The sequence below is a fragment of the Thamnophis elegans genome, chromosome 7 (assembly GCF_009769535.1).
Source record: "Thamnophis elegans isolate rThaEle1 chromosome 7, rThaEle1.pri, whole genome shotgun sequence".
NCBI classification, from domain to species: domain Eukaryota; kingdom Metazoa; phylum Chordata; class Lepidosauria; order Squamata; family Colubridae; genus Thamnophis; species Thamnophis elegans.
In genome coordinates, this window is record NC_045547.1 from 49039581 (window position 1) to 49056857 (window position 17277).

Sequence of the window (17277 nt, forward strand, 5' to 3'; positions counted from 1 at the left end):
AATTGAAAAACATAAAAAAAACCCTCATTATCACCACTGCTTTTTAAAACTATTTTATGTTAATATTTTATGCTAAAACCATGCTGATCTTAAACATAGAATAATATAGTTTCCTTGGAACAAAATTAGATCAAATTGCAAATTTTTGGATATGATAACTGAGCAAGCTTTTAATGGAGAACTTGTAATTTTGTTTGTTATCTTTCGTAACAGTTAAATTGAGTTTATTCCTTTTCCATATACTGGAATCTTTTTTTGCTTCATTTTGTGTGAAGGTGTGGCATCCTCCAAATAGGAGACAGAATACTGACTATAAATGGGATCCTAACTGAAGATAGCACATTTGATGAAGCTAATCAGCTCCTCAGAGATTCTTCTATCACTAGCAAGGTCACTCTGGAAATTGAATTTGATGTTGCAGGTATGAGTAGTTGAGTGTTCCACACTAAAATGGTGAGAATTTAATCCATTTGAATTTGTTATCACACATACCTAGACAATCCTAGTATATGCCAAAAAGTTTATTAATATTCATCCTGAATCTTTCAAAGTAGAGGCAGAATTTATTTTGTGGCTTATTCAAATACAACATAAACCATAGGCAGGAAAGGAAAAATTAGAAGCAATGTATTAAAAAAGAGTTGAAATGATAAAATTAACAATCCATGTATAGAGAAATGAAAAGAAAATAAATTGCCTGAAATTTTCTATCCATTTTTAATTACAATCTTGGTGTAAAATTAATTAATTACAGTCTTGGTGTCTATTAATTATAGTCTCATTAGTTACAGTTGTGGCTAAAAGAGCCTTTGCACCACTTTGTGTTGTATACCTGTTGTGCCCTTTCCTGGATTGCTTTCAGTGTGGCAAGCCTGGTCACCTTACCCTTGGACTACTAGAATGCGCTCTACATGAGGTTACCCTTGAAGAGTATCCAGAAGCTTCAGCTGATGCAGACGCAGCTGCATAGTCAGTTCCTGGACCCCTATAGTGATCCATGTTACATTGCTGCTCTATAAGCTGCACTGGCTGCCAGTTTGCTTCCAGATCCAATTCAAGATGTTGTTCGTCACATTTTCCATGGCAAGGGTCCAGGCTATCTGATAAACTGACTCACTCTGACGGAATTAGCCCACCCACTCATGACAGCAGAAGGGGCATGCTGTGGACCCTGTCAGTCAATGAATTTTGGCAGGCAAGGTCCAAAATAAGAGCTATTCTGCTGTGGCTCTTGCCCTCTGGGGCATTTTGCTGCCCCACCGCCTCTCTAAGTCAGTTCTGCTCCTACTATTCTGCCCTTCCAAAACTAGATTGGAGCTCTAATTGTGATGTGGCACATTGGGAGTGTATAATGGAGTATAAAATACCCCACCTTTCTCTGGGCATACTTTGCTTCCTCCCTCTCCATCCTGCTTAGTTTGATTTTAATTGAATTTTAAATTTAAAACTTTCATTTATTGTTTGAATGCTTTATTCTGTATTTTATTCAATATCTGTAAATTGCTTAGAGTCGCCTTTGGCAAGATAGGTGGCATACAAGTTTGATTGATTAAGTATGTATGTATGTATGTATGTATGTATGTATGTAAGTAAGTAAGTAAGTAAGTAAGTAAGTAAGTAAGCAAGCAAGCAAGCAAGCAAGCAAGCAAGCAAGCAAGCAAGCAAGCAAGCAAGCAAGTAAAGGTACAGTTAAATATGAGCTAAGAATGGGTGAGATTTAAAATATATATAAAAGAATAGGATTAAGATTACTTTTTAACTTATAATAGTATATGAAATGATATGATAGAAATGTCGATATAATAATTGACTGAATTATCATTAAATTCAGACTGCTGATAAGTATTTGTAGCATCAGAATGTTAAATATTTTAAGCATACTTGTTATCTTAATAATACTTTATGCAACAGTAGTAACACTATTTTTAAATAAGTATTTCAGTATGTTGAAAGGGTTTTTCTAATAATTATGGTATACAATTAGTTAAATCAATGTTGATCTTTAAAACTTTTTAATTTTTATGTGGTGTTATTATTATTATATGTTAATGTTTTCTCTTCTACTTTTCAGTCCTTTACCTTAATAATCAATGCTATTTTAAATCACTAACCTAAAATATAGTTCAAGATTTGCTTTACTTACTTTTTTCACTGAGAGTTGGGAACTGCTTGAATAAGTATGCTATATATGAATTATAAAAATGCTACAAATCAAGTTCTACTTGTCATAAATGAATAAATGAAGCATCTTTTAATTACAGAATCTGTCATACCAAGTAGTGGCACTTTTCATGTAAAACTACCAAAGAAGCATAATGTAGAACTTGGCATCACCATAAGTTGTAAGTGAAAAAGATTTTTTTCATCATTTTTTTCTTTATAATATTGTAGAGAATTGTAACATGATAGTGTACAATTTATCTTGCTTTGTCAAATTAGAGTTATTGTTATTATTGTTGTTATTGTTATTTAAGCTGGAATCTACTAAATCACTTAGGTACATGAAATTTTGTCAAGCTTCTGCAATAATTACATCTTTCTTTTTGTAAATATAGTCAATGTTATTTATAGCAAGGATGAAATGTAAAAGAAATTACAAGCTTAGTCCTGCTGGAGAAAAGTTGAGGCACAAAATATTAATACAGAAAAACAGAAATTTTCACTACACTGATTTTATTTTATTTTATACACACACACAAATGCAATAGTGTGTGTGTGTGTGTGTGTGCCTGCACGCACATGCATATGTGCACAGCTTTCCAGACATGTGGAATAGGATAGTTTGAAATTCAGTAACTTCAATTGTTTACTACAAGTCTTTTTCAGGCATCCTCTAATCCAGTGGTCTCCAACCTTGGCAACTTTAAGACCTGTGGACTTCAACTTGAGTTGAAGTCCACAAGTCCTAAAGTTGCCAAGGTTGGAGACCACTGCTCTGTCCCAACACCCAGAGATTTGAGTTGGTGGGAACCTGTGTCAGCACCCTTCCCATAACAGCATCTCTGTTACAAAGTTGTCTCCCTCATAAGGCAAGATTCTCAATGGATTTTCTGCAGATTCATAATGTTTCATAGAAAACTCTTTTAATCTATTACTGTATAATAAATTGTTTTGTTATACACCAACCATGCCAGTATTGGCAAATTAGCAAAAATAGTTATATTATTTTAATCCCTTCCTCCCCCTTTGCAATTCTGTATCCTCTTACAATTTGGTAACAGTTTTAAGAACAGGAAGCATAATGCAGAAATAATAACATATGTATTTGTATGTGCCACTAGTTACAAAAACAAAGAAACACTGAAGTTTTTCAGAACAGCTTCCTTTATTATTCCTCACCTATATACAGAAATCTTATCAAACTAAAGCATTTGCTTCATTAAAGTTATACCTTGAGAACTCCCAGAGAAGAATGCCTTAACTCTCTTCCTCCCAAATAAATTATCTAAACGTTGCTGACTCTTAGTCCTCTGCAATGCACCCCTCCTTTCTGGGGCTCCACACTACATTCCATTTACATGTTTGTCTACACAATATTGTAACCAGGGTATTAATTAATAAATAGTCTGGAATCAAGATAAACAATAATACAAGTCTCCAAATGATACTCAGATTATTCCTGGTGATGTAATTGATCAAAATAAGTCCTGCAGTATTTAGCAAAGTAGGTGAATTAGTAACTGAATGGCACATTATTTTGTATGTGGTGCTAAAAATGCTTAGGATATACAGTATCTAGTATAAATGAGTTTTCTACAATATATTATGGATACAATACAATAATTCTGGTGCAACTTGTAGGTTTATTGATTTATTTTTTAGCAAACTATTAGAGCTGAGACATATTTTTATCAAGTGAATGCTGGTATTAAAAGTAATATTGCCATTTGATTTTAGAGAGACAATTTGTTGAGCATTGTAATCTGGCATTTGACTCAGTTCTCATTTACTGAATTAGATAATTGATAACATAATATTTGTATTGTTAGGTATGTAGTAAAATTAAATTTAGTTTTAATAAACTATATGTTTGAAACCTGTATTTAAGAGATGTAAGGATTATTAATTTAATATAATTGATTTGCTTTAAACCAGTTAAGAAATATGCAATATATATTTTTGACAAATCAAATTCTGTAACATAAACCAAACTATTTTGAAAAGCCTACTGAAATATATGTATTAATGGATATTAAAATATTTTACTGCAAATAATCTGCATTGCACACATAAAAAGAAAGCAGCTCACATTCTCTGGTCTTGATTTAAGTCATAAAAACAGATTTATATTTAACCAGTATATAATATTAGTTCTTCACTGGCACAAAATCTTTGTCTGTTCTCTGCTTGCAAGGTCGGTCTGATCCTTATTCAGTTCACATTTGAAAAGTTTATATAAGTTTACTTTTTTTATTTAGAAATGTATACTGCCTCTGGCATGCCCCCTGGAAAACTTATATTTCTAAAAATAATAGTAAGACTAGGATTCCCTTATAATTTCTAAAATTTATTTTCAGTTTCTATGCTTTCTTTCTATTTATTGCAATGTTTATTGCAAAATCAAGGTAGTACAGAATTCAAAAACGCCACAAATGCAAGAAAAAAATGCAGTCAAAAAGATAAAATCAAAATTAAAACCAGCAATTAAAATAAGTAGCAAGTAGAGAGCCAATTTTGTCTAGTGCCTAAGGCTTACTACACTATAAACCAAGAGACTGTCTTAGGCATAAAAGCCAGCTAGATGATCTCTCTCAGACCACGATGTCAAACTTAGGTAACAAGTTAATCATTCAATTCCTATCACAACCAATGATGAACATTTGATTTAACCAAAAATAAACCCTTCTCTTGTGGGAAAATATTAAGAAGGAAAAAAATTAGCATAAATATCATTGTGTGGTAAAAGACATGTGTTCTCACCATGTTCCTAACTACTGGAAACTACTTAAAAAATATACTGCATACTGTATATACTCGAGTATAAGCCTAGTTTTTCAGCCCACTTTTTGGGCTGAAAAAAGCCGCCTCGGCTTATACTCGAGTCAGTGAAAAATTTGCCCGAAATGGAGGAGAAAAAGGGGCGGGGCCATGCCGCTGGGTGACACTCGTGAATGGCCCAGTGTCCCTGTGAGTTTCCCCTCCCTCTGTGTCAGTTTGCCGCGCAGCGCGCACCGCACCATCCCCCCTCCTCACGTTCTAATGTAATGCAGGGCTGTCTTACGATTCCCCTTCCTCCCCCTCCTGCCGCTCTGCAACGATGTCCCACCTCCTCCTTGTTATGGCAAGCAGCCACATAGCGATGTCCCACCTCCTCTGGTACAGTGATCCAATGATAGGAATCACTGTGCCGTGTGTCATAGGAGGCGGGACATCGCTCCCGCGGCTGCACGGGACATCATCATCACAGCGGGACATCAGCATCATGAGGTGAGTGAAGTATTTCATTGAATACACCGCTAGTTTACTGTTTTTCTTTGAAATAAATATTCAAAAACATTATTGGTATCTATTTTTATTTTTGAAATTTACCGGTAGCTGCTGCATTTCCCACCCTAGGCTTATACTCGAGTCAATAACTTTTCCAGTTTTTTGTGGTAAAATTAGGTGCCTCGGCTTATATTCGGGTCGGCCTATACTCGAGTATATACGGTAACCCAGAGACCACATAGGAACCATAGTCACTTTTACCTTGCTTAATAGGTTTTGCAAGATACTACAATTCTATACAATGAAACATCTTAATAAATCAAATACTTTTTTCAAACTCTTACCTAGAAGTAACATAACAAGATTCAGTAAGATTTGTGTTGAATTAGACTACTGATGTATCCTGGAATATTTTTAGTGCCTATTTTCAAATGGGAAGCATCATAAATTTTATTACTAGAAGGAAACAGGAGCCTGTGTAGGATACCATTTTCAGTACAAATTGTGGTATGTAGTTTAAGAAATTTTAATGGAGAGCATATAATAATTTCATTCTTTCAAGAATTTCAAGAAATAAATTAAAGGAAACCTTTCCTGATATATATCCACAGTATAGATCAGATACTTATGCCAAGATGACATGTATAATATATAAAAAGAAAATTGCCAGAGTATAATACACCAAATACGCATATTCTCCTTCCATGTTTTTGCTAGCATATAAAAATATGTGTGTACATATTTACCATAAAATATTAATTATAGAGTAAAAAAACTTAAGCAAATAAATGAATTTGTACACATTGGTAGAATGTTCACTAAAAATGGAAAAATTGATACAGTATTTTAAGCCAGGCAAATGTTGATATAAAAGTAGTGGATGATAAATTGTCTGTTGGGAGAAATGAATGTTGCTGGGAAAGGTGGAAAAAGCTATGAATATGAGTATACTTCTGCCCATATTATTACATGGGCAATGAGAGTAGGGTATGTCAACAAAATTCCATAAAAGTGAGTTCAGTGGGATCATTAAGAAGCATGTGTAGTAAAAAAAGAAGAAAGGGTCAAATGTGAATGAGTGCTAAATTCATATGGACTGAAGACAAAGATGAGTGACCAGCACAACATAAGTCCCTTAGGGTGCTTTAATCCCATAGAGAGAATGAATGCGGATTTACAAAAGAGAAAAGAATAAATCATAAAACAAAGATATGAACAAAAAATGAATGGATTAAGAAGAAGGGGAAGATCAAAATATTCTTCTTAGTTGAATGATGTTGATAACATCTTCAAAAACAAGACAAGTGAGAAGTTTAATGAACAAATGGTACCATGTCATAGTGAACATGACAGTTGTGTATGAGAATAAAAAGAAAGGCAAAGGTATAGGGATCGATGTTGATGGAAACGGTTTCTTTTCCTTTTTCTTATTTCATGACTTTAATTTGTTTGGCTTATTATATCTCATTTCTTTTTTATATCATCTAAAGTTGCTTACCCAAAAGAGAAGGAGCATATGGATATAGATGTATGGATAGTTTTGGGGGATTATTTCAACTGCAAATATTTGTGTATTCTGTATTTCAGCTCCATCTAGTCGAAAACCAGGGGATCCTCTTGTTATTTCAGATATTAAGAAGGGAAGTGTTGCCCATAGGTGAGTGCTTACAAGGTGACAAAGATTATGTTGCCTGCTCACATTTCTCAAACTCTCTGGATTTTTAAATGTTCTGCAATTGTAAAAGCAAATGCTTCCCTTGGTATAAAATGCTTTTATGTGCTACCTCATATATGTAAAACAAAAATCATTTTCATTCTTAAACTTAACATATTATCATTATTTGCATGAATATACCAATCAGCTTGTTCAAAACATTAATCACATAATGTATTCCACTTATTAATAGAACTGGGACGTTGGAACTAGGTGATAAATTGCTTGCCATAGACAATATTCGACTGGACAACTGTTCCATGGAAGATGCTGTTCAAATCCTGCAGCATTGTGAGGAACTTGTAAAACTAAAAATTCGCAAGGATGAAGATAACTCTGGTATTCACAGTGAGATATGAAACATTTTATGTGTATAAAAATGCCTTTGAGATGTAATATTAGTAAAATATTAAATGCAGAAAGTATTCATAATATGAATGATAATTTAGTACAAGCCAATGGCTTTGATGTCCCTGTCCTGTCAGATTAATTTGTCATTAATTTCTGACAAATGTGGAAAGTCACTTTGCTTGGTTCATGTATATTTATCACAATGCCAGTTCAACACCTAGAGAAATGTTATACCGCAATATCTTGTCTCAAGAATTTCTTTTAAAAAATGACTGTTTTAGAAGACATTTACTCAGATCCTCCCCCATATATACACATATATAAACATACACACATAATTATTTATCTCCCTGTCAAAATGTAAATCGTACTACCGTATTTTTCAGAGTATAACACGCACCGGAGTATAAAACGCACCAAGATTTTGAAGAGGCAAATTAAAAAAAAGGTTTTTGCACTCGCGAAAATGGCCCTGTTTTTTGTCCAAAAAAAAAGGATATGCATAGCCTTTAGGAGGCTTGTAGAGTGCTCCTGGGGGCTGGAGGGGAAAATTGAGCAAAAAAGCAGCCCATTTTTTGCTCATTTCTGCCCTCTCCAGCCCCCAGGAGCACTCTGCAAGGCTCCTAAAAGCTATGCACAGCCATTTTGGTGAAGGGGGTGGGTTTTGGGAGGCAAAAAATGCTGTATTCAGGGTATAAGATGCACCCAGATTTTCAGCCTCTTTTTTGAAAGAAAAAGGTGTGTCTTATACTCTGAAAAATATGGTAGCTTCATATTTGAATATATTGGAATAAATAGGTGGATACAAGATTGTGAAATAGGGAATAATTGAATCTACAATAATCTAATATGTATGTTGTATTAGTTTTAAGGTTTTTTTTTAATTGAAAGACTTTTTCAGAAATAAATAAATTCAGAGTAGTAAGATTATGCAAGATCACATTATCTTTCACTGTCATAAAAAAGATTGATGAGGTATTTTCAACAAGAATTTTCTTCATAATGCAATATTTTTTTTTAATCAAATAATACATGCATACAAGCAGTCCTCAACTCATGACCGATCCCAACAGCTATTTGCAATCTAATTTTGATCTTACGACAGACACACACACAGGCACACACAAACACCATGATCATGTGTTTGCATTTTGAATACTTGGCAACTAGTTCAGCTTTATGGCTATTTGCAATATCCCACAGTCATGCAATTTCAATGGTTTTTTTGCCAGTTTTTGCCACATTTACTTATGGTTAAAAAAAAAAACTTGGATAAAATGAATTAATTTAATAAACACAGGGTTCACTTAACACCATGGTATTCATTTAACAACTGTGATGCTCTTAATCAGAGGTGGGATCCTATCCGTTTGGAGTGGTTCGGCTGAACCAGTAGTGGTTTGCCGGCCTGGGTCACTGGAACCAGCAGCAACCCAGGTCTGCCATGCCTCCAAACCAGTTCCCCAGTTGACGGAGCATATGTTGTTTCTTTTCATTTTTTAATGTTCTGCGCATGTGCTGACCTATTTTGGGACAACTGCGCACATGCACAGAGCGCATGTCTGGCACACAAAATTGTGCATGCGCCAAACAGGCAGTAATGTGGGCAGCAACCCACCCCTGCCCTTAATGACCACTTCAAAAAATGTCATAAAGTCAAGTCCAGTCATGTAGTGACCCACTTAACAATCACACTGACTTACAACCATAATTCCATAATTCACTGTCATAAGTCAAGGACTTCAAACACCCATACACTAGAGACATACATGAAGGCACTTAACACACTGAAATGGAAAAATTAATAAAAATGGAAATCAATATCTGAATTAAATTGATCTTAATTGTATTCTCCTTACCCTAGATAAACAAATTGTAAACCCTTTTCAAATCATATATGAACCAGAAGCACTGATAGAGCTTCATATAGAGAAACAAACACTAACAAAGATTCTTACCTAAAGTATATCAGGATTATTGTTGTTGAAATCTGCTTTTATCCCAATTTTCAAAATAACAAGAAAAGATAGTGAACTGAGTCCAGTTCTGATGCTGAAATTAAAACTGGTGTTCAAGTAGCAATGGCTGACACGTTTCGCTCAGCTTTATATTAAATTGTACTAAAGGAGTGTTGGATGTGTTTATGGAAAATAGCAATAGCACTTAGATTTATATATCGCTTCACAGTGCTTTACAGCTTTCTGTAAGTGGTTTTACAGCATCAGCATATTGTCCCCAGCAATTTGGGTCCTCATTTTACCGACCTCAGAAGGATGGAAGGCTAAGTCAAACTTGAGCCTGGTGAGATTTGAATTGCCAAATTGCAGGCAGCCGGCAGGCATTAAAAGTAGCTTGTTGTACTCCATTCTAACCACTGCACCACCACGGCTCAAGATCTTTGCTTTAACTTCTTAAGGGCACTTAGTTACTTTTTACTGAGATCCTGCACTGCCCCATTTACCTAGATGTGATTATCACCCTGATTATGAATCATCAGATCTAGAAAGAAATTGTATATATTTTTACAGATATATTAGGTTTCAAATCCTATCTTTGCTTCCACGAAAATGGAAGGAGATTGCTGGTGTGCCTGTGACCTCACCTGTAGTCATCAACATAGAAGGCAGTAGTAGCTTAGATATGTGTCTGAAGCATAACAGTTTGAGGATTTGTATGCTGATCATTTTTCTGAATGTATTATTTTTTTCATTCCTTCTTTTATAAGAGACCAATTGCATCCTCTTGGCATGTATTGCAGATGAACAAGAGAGCTCAGGGGCAATTATTTATACTGTTGAGCTCAAGAGATATGGAGGACCTCTTGGGATCACTATTTCTGGTACTGAAGAGCCTTTTGATCCTATTATCATTTCGAGTCTTACTAAAGGTGGATTAGCTGAAAGGTAAATTGACATAAAAGTATTTGTAATCATTCAACTGATGTAATAATTTTTAGATATAGATTTTTTACAAGTATCACAAATGAAATAATTACCTTTAGTCTTTTTCTCTTGATATATATTATGAGACAGTGGTTGGATTCAATTTTTTTTACTACTGGTTCTGTGGGTGTGGCTTGGTGGGTGTGGCAGGGGAAGGATACTGCAAAATCTCCATTTCCTCCCGATCAGCTGGAACTCAGGACGCAGAGAATAGATGGGGGCAGGGCCAGTCAGAGGTGGTATTTACCAGTTCTCCGAACGACTCAAAATGTCGGCTGCCGGTTCTCCAGAACTGGTCAGAACCTGCTGAATACCACCTCTGTTATGATATGAAGATGGTGATGATAATGGTGATGGCAACAATGATGATGAAGTATCTTGCTGAGTTGACAAGAAAACTAAAGGAAACTAAAGCACACTAGTCCCGTTCCCTCCCTCTCTCCCCCTCTCTCTCAGAGAAAGAGAGGGACAGGAAGGGAGGGGGGCAAGTATATAGATAAGTGCCTTTCTATCTTGGCAAACCATCCTTGCTTCTACCATCCATATATAACATCATGTCTTTGTTCTTTACATATTTCATTTCTCCCTTTTTAAACTCCATCTAACATGACTTTCTCAGTTTTCCCTCTCTGTCTTGGCCAATTTATTTCTCTTTCATATATTTTAGTGATTTGGCCCTCATTCATTTTTTCTATATCATCCATTCATTCTTAATTCTATTTTTTTTTCTTTTCTACCCTATTTAAGTACTCCATTCCAACTGTATTCAGCTGTTTTTTAATCCTGTAATTTATTTCCAAATAACACAGTGGGCCAAATATATCTTTTATATAGCTATTTTCCTATTTAACAAATAGGATAAAATAAATTGATTAACTTGCTGTATATCTTTTCATAATTTTAGATAAAATGCAATTCTTCATTTCTGCTGAATATCAGAGATTCAATACATTTTCAGATTCATAATCCTTCTTGCATCATACAATATATCCAATATTCTCTGCAAATCATTTTAATTATCAGCCAATATATTGCATAATGTATATGAAAGTACATAAGTATGCAGTCATTCATGGTCTTATCCACTACAAACATTTCTTATACATTCATCTATAAATACATTGAAAACCAAGATAATATAAGATACTCTTGTCTTATTCTGTCTTCAGTAGTGAACCATTATTAAGCATTTTGTTTGATAAATTCTTTACTTGCCTCATGCACTGCCCTTACTGGGATCAACAACTAATCTTCAGTTATTCATGCAAACATTCCATATGTCAAGCCTAATTCACATTATTATACCCTGTCTCAAAATCAACGAATATACATTAAATTTCTCACATTTATATTTTTCTACCAAAGAGTAAAAATCTGTTCTGCACATCCTCTGCCCACCTAAGGCCACACTGCAATTCCGAAATCTTACTCACTGTCATCTCTCATATGCATTCAATAAGAATTCTGCTAAACATGTTCCAGGCACATTTAACAAACTAATCTTCCAGTGGTTTTTGCATTCACTCTTGCTGTTTTGTTTTGAGAATTAATAACTGTTCTTCCTCTCTTTTCGGATCTTTAAAATGATCGCACAGTGACTCTATAAGCAAGCAACTTCTATGTTACATTTGTTCAGATACACTATCTACTCCTGCACCTGCAAAATGGAAAGGATAACATTTTCACACTGCAGAGTGTACTCCATATTAAATCATCTGTAAGAATAAATAATGCATAAGGTTCATGATAATATCAGGGGTATTACTACCCTGATTATTATTACTAATTCTCTCTATCCCCATCAACAACATGGGTCGTAACTATTTCTTCCATGCTAACACATATCTTGAAGTGAAAAAGTTGCATCCTTTAATATTACATACTGATCCTTGTTAATGTTGTTTGTTTAGGTGGAAGTACAAAGTAAAGTAACTGTTAATGTTACTATTTCTATTTGCCTTTGACTGCAAAAAATCTATCAAGTTATTTTCTTAAGACTTTGGAAGTAAGAATAGTAAGCTCAATAAATGTGCAACTTTAGTTTACATGTTACTTTGACAGAAACTGAGCTCTTTGCTGGTTCTCTGTTGGCTATTACAGTCATAATGACAAGATCTTTAAAAGTAAAATTAATGTTATTATATATACCGTGTTTCCCTCGAAATAAGTGCTTGGCCTTATTTTCAGGGACGTCTTATTATTTTTGAGGTACAGGAAGCGGCGAGCATGGTCACCTCATGGCTGCTGCTGTGTTGCAATATTTTTGGGAAGGGCTTATTTTTGGAGGAAGGCTTATTTTAGTGCATGCACTCAAAAGCCCAATTGGGCTTATTATCTGGGGAGGTCTTATTTTCGGGAAAACAGGATACATAAATTACATTTTAAAATAAAAGCAGGGAAAAATTATGCTTTCCTTAAATTATATGTTAAATGTTTTGCTCAGATGGTTTCTTCATGTTTTATTTAACTCATGTTTCAGGACAGGTGCAATTCATATCGGAGACCGAATCTTAGCAATAAATAGTAACAGTCTGAAAGGGAAACCTTTGAGTGAAGCCATTCATTTGTTACAGATGGCAGGAGAGACAGTGACCTTGAAAATAAAGAAGCAGACAGATGGTGAGTGTGCCAGGTATTCCATGGATGCCTTTTCTGCCCTATCAGGAATGTGTTGTGCATATATTTATGAAAGTGACATTTGCCTGTTAGATATATAGGACTGTAGAAATAAATCCATATTATATAAAAATAGAGGTGTAGTGATTTTTTAAAAAAGTATTTATTGTAAAAGACAGCAAAAGCAATGAGTTGTTGTTGTTGTTGTTGTCATTGGGGCAATGAGTTGCAATAAGTTGCCCCAAAGCTAATCCCATTCATTGTTTATAATGTTTGTGTAATACTCAACATTAGAAAGCAGTGGTCCTGCTCATTTGGATACCTGGTTAGTTTTCAATAAAAATGTTTCCTGAAGAACATGAGAGAAAAGAAAAAGGTACAATGATGGAATAAGGTTAAGGGCACCTAAATATGCAATGCATGTTCAACCTAGAAAGAAGTAGAAAAAAGTACAAGAATGAGTTATTCTTTTAAGACTTGTTTTAAAAAAAAGAAAGTGGGGTCCTTTTGGGGGAACTGCAGAAGGCCCTGTCCCCCAGAAAGCACACAAAAGTTGGGAGTATCTAATTGCCCAGAATCTCAATCTGTCTACTGGGCCCAAAATTCACAATAAAGTTAATAAAGGTCTGCCTTTTCCAGTATTTACTAAATTATAAAACAATGAATAATAAGGGAAAGCTTGAAGATTCACCCCATTAAGGCTAGAATATATAAAATAGTTCAACTGTTTATTTACAAGCTGTAAGAACTAGTAACAGGATATCAGTCAGTAAAGAATATGGGGAAAATGTTTCTGATTAATAAATTGATCTAAAATAATGAACTTGCTTCTTGCTACCTACATCCTCAATATTTATCTAATACACTTGTATTTACTAACTTTCCGAACTGTCTCAACAGATATTTGAACATATTGCTTGCACTGATTTCACCCATCATTCTATATTATTTTGCTTGCATTTTCTAAAAGCAAAAGCCTCTACTAACAAGAATAAATACAGTTAAACTAGTAATAGCTTAGAAGTATCTGGGACTCAAGGAGGATTTGTAGTTCATTCAATGTTCCCATTGACTTTTTTTAATGTGTATTTTGTAGATTTGTTATTCCACAAACTTAATATCCAATCAACAATTATTATCTAGCAGTGCTAGGCATCTCAATGTATTCATCATGCTACACTACCTTTTGGCTCTATGAAATGTTGCTTTTGATACACAAATAATAATTATAGATATTAGTTATAATTTATTGTGAGCTCTACAAACATTTGTTGTTGATTAAAATAGGTAGAATAATAAGTGTGTTTCTGGGTAGCTGCTGCAGATGCACACATATATATTCACACACATCAGAGGGGGGTTGTTCCCAGTTTGGCCCAGATAGGGTGACCCGGTAGTGGCGGTGGCAGGAAGCTCCACCAACCCACCCAGTCGTGCGAACACAAGTGAACCGGTAGTACCAGGATTTGCAATCCACCTCTGACACAGACACACACACACACACACACACACACACACACACACACAGAGATTTTCAAAAATTAATACGTGGAAAGGAGGGGCCATATTTCAGTAACACTTCTAAAAATGAAATAATATAGTTGTTCTGTCCTTAGCAATGTATGTCCTTCCCTTTTTAAAAATGCTTGCTTTTCTAATAGAATTGGCTATTGCAGACTAAGCTGCAGGATCAACCAATATGGAAACAATTTCTTTCTGTATTATACTTCCTCTTTGTACAATGCAAAGAAAATAAGACTGTTCAAAGCATTTGAAAAAGGTTCCTTGCCATGCACAGGGACCAAAAAAGTACTTGGAACACTGAAGCAGCTACGGGCTTTAGAAAACTTCCATAGCTACTTTAAAAACTGCTTCTGGCCAACTCCCCATGGTTCTTCCCATCAAAGCAAAGTGGCTGGCCATGCATATACTGGTATCTGTGGAGACTGTTGACAGAAACTCTGAAGCCACTGCACAAGCCTTGCTAAAGATCCAGCTGCTTTAGTAGTTCCAAAAGAGTTGATTTCCTTGTGCTCCCAAGTAGTGTGATATAACTTATTTGGATGTGTTACACAACTCTGTTAGATCCTTGACTCCCATCAAGCCAACTGTGAGTCATAAGGGGAGAGGGCCTTTCCGTGGTTCCATAGAGACAATTAATGTGGCAGAGAGTCTGTTTGTCTAAGTTTTCTATTGGAAAAAAATGGTTTTCTATGCACTTAAGATGAATGTACATTTAAATTTATAATGAATGTATAATACGTCTACCTTTCTATCAGCATCAAGTCCCAATAAATTTTCTGCCTCTGGTCATACAAATGAATTAAGTGATGCTGAAGATGATACGGCCACCACACAAAAACCAGGCAAGCTGTCTGAAATTTATTCCACAACAGTCCCAAGTGTGGACAGTGCTGTAGAATCATGGGATGGCTCTGGAATGGATAACAGTTATGGAAGTCAAGGTAGGGATCATGTGTTTATTCTGATGTACTTAGTAAGGGAACATCCAGGAGTGAGGCAGTGTAAGCCTATTAAACCTCTTGTTATGTTTGAGAGGCAAACTCACCTTTTAACTGTCTTGTGGAAATCTCGTTAAAACTGCAGTTTCAATGTGCTAATTCTTGCATTCAGCTAATCTTGATTTCATGTTACTGTGACAGGTTTTAAACATATATCAATATACGAAGAGCCATCTGCTGGTTTTACTAATGTTTCAGTGACTAGCTCATAGCTCACTATAGCTAAACAGGTTTATCCTTCAAGCTTAGATTAATTATAAGATCCAGAACTCATTGAAGGTACTCATTGATATGAACATCAGAGGCCCATTCATTGTTCTTTTTTAACCTGACTAGCAAAGATTTATTGTAAACTGCCAAAGGGGAGCATTTAAAAAATCATTCCTTTGTTGCCCTTTTATTTCTCCTTCATCCTTTTGACATTAAGATGTCAAGTGGTTTTCTAACTAAGAACAGTTTTCAACAGCAGCAAGATTCTTTTAAAAGAAATATATACTTAGCATTTAGGATTTAATTATTATTTTAACCATTGTCATTTAAATCTTGAACATAATTTTGAAACAGAGAAATGCAGAATTTAAAAGTCTTGGTTTGAAAATGTACAAATATTGTAATCATTTAGATGGAAAATCAAACCACAGTTTTATAAAGTGACTTTAAAGTATATTAAGATAACAAACGTCAAAAGATTGTTTTTTTCGGGGGGAATCACTGCTTTTTAGCTTCACACATTTCTTTTCATTATTTGTTAAAGTAGCATCAAAATGAGCTGTTCCTTATAAACTGAATGTCTAATTATTTTTAGGCCAAATCCCCCATTTTTTATAAATAGTATATTAATAAATTTCCTTTTTTTTACTTGGGTAGAAATCATATCGCTTTTTTAAAACATGTTTATTGGTGTAATTTACAAATACAGAGCCGTGGTGGTGTAGTGGTTAGAATGCAGAATTGCAGGCTAATTCAGCAGTTCTATCCTCACCAGCTCAGCCTTCCATTCTTCCGAGGTCGGTAAAATGAGGACCCAGATTGTTGGGGGTAATATGCTGACTCTGTAAACCCCTTAGAGAGGGCTGTAAAGCACTGTGAAGCGGTATATAAGTCTAAGTGTTATGTTTAAACAAATTTAATTTAATAACATTATTACTGATAATCTAATAAAAGATAGGGTCTGTCTTCCAAACAGATATATTTAATTTTTAAGTATGTAATTTGTAAATTAATATAGCAGTACCTATCTAAAAACACTGAGATTATAGTTCCAATTATATATGCATAAACAATATGAAATATAATTTGTAATATATGTAGTCCTTGGGTTATGATGACAACTGGGACTGGGATTGCCATTGCTAAGCAATGCCGTTATAAAGTGAGATATCATGTGACTTCATCACTTAGCAATGATAATCCATGTGGTCACCATTGCTTTTGTAGCTCCAAGGCATGCAGATTATTAAGTAGGAAGCAGCAAGAGTCCCAGGTAAGAAGCAGAGGGTGCTGTAGGGAGGGGGGGGGGAAATGTTGAGGGAGATGAGAGAAGCTTTCCTCCAGGAAGGCTGGAGAAAAGACAGCGCAATGCTATACAAGCACAGGGATGCCAGGGAAAGAAGGCTTCCCATGAGTACAGCGGGGCCAGGAGACTTACCATTGTGACTTGCAACCTTCCCTGCCAGCTTTGGCTTTGCTTGGGGATCCAGCAGGG

At 35.0% G+C, this 17277-nt stretch overlaps 1 protein-coding gene across 1 annotated transcript in view; it reads left to right on the plus strand.

The window, feature by feature from the left end:
- Positions 1–17277, plus strand: part of GRIP1 (glutamate receptor interacting protein 1) — a 275604-nt gene that overhangs the window by 240772 nt on the left and 17555 nt on the right. The window contains 7 exon segments of the mRNA XM_032221400.1: positions 276–421; positions 2262–2342; positions 7015–7084; positions 7335–7480; positions 10251–10395; positions 12914–13059; positions 15330–15515. Coding sequence (XP_032077291.1) covers positions 276–421; positions 2262–2342; positions 7015–7084; positions 7335–7480; positions 10251–10395; positions 12914–13059; positions 15330–15515 — 920 coding nt within the window.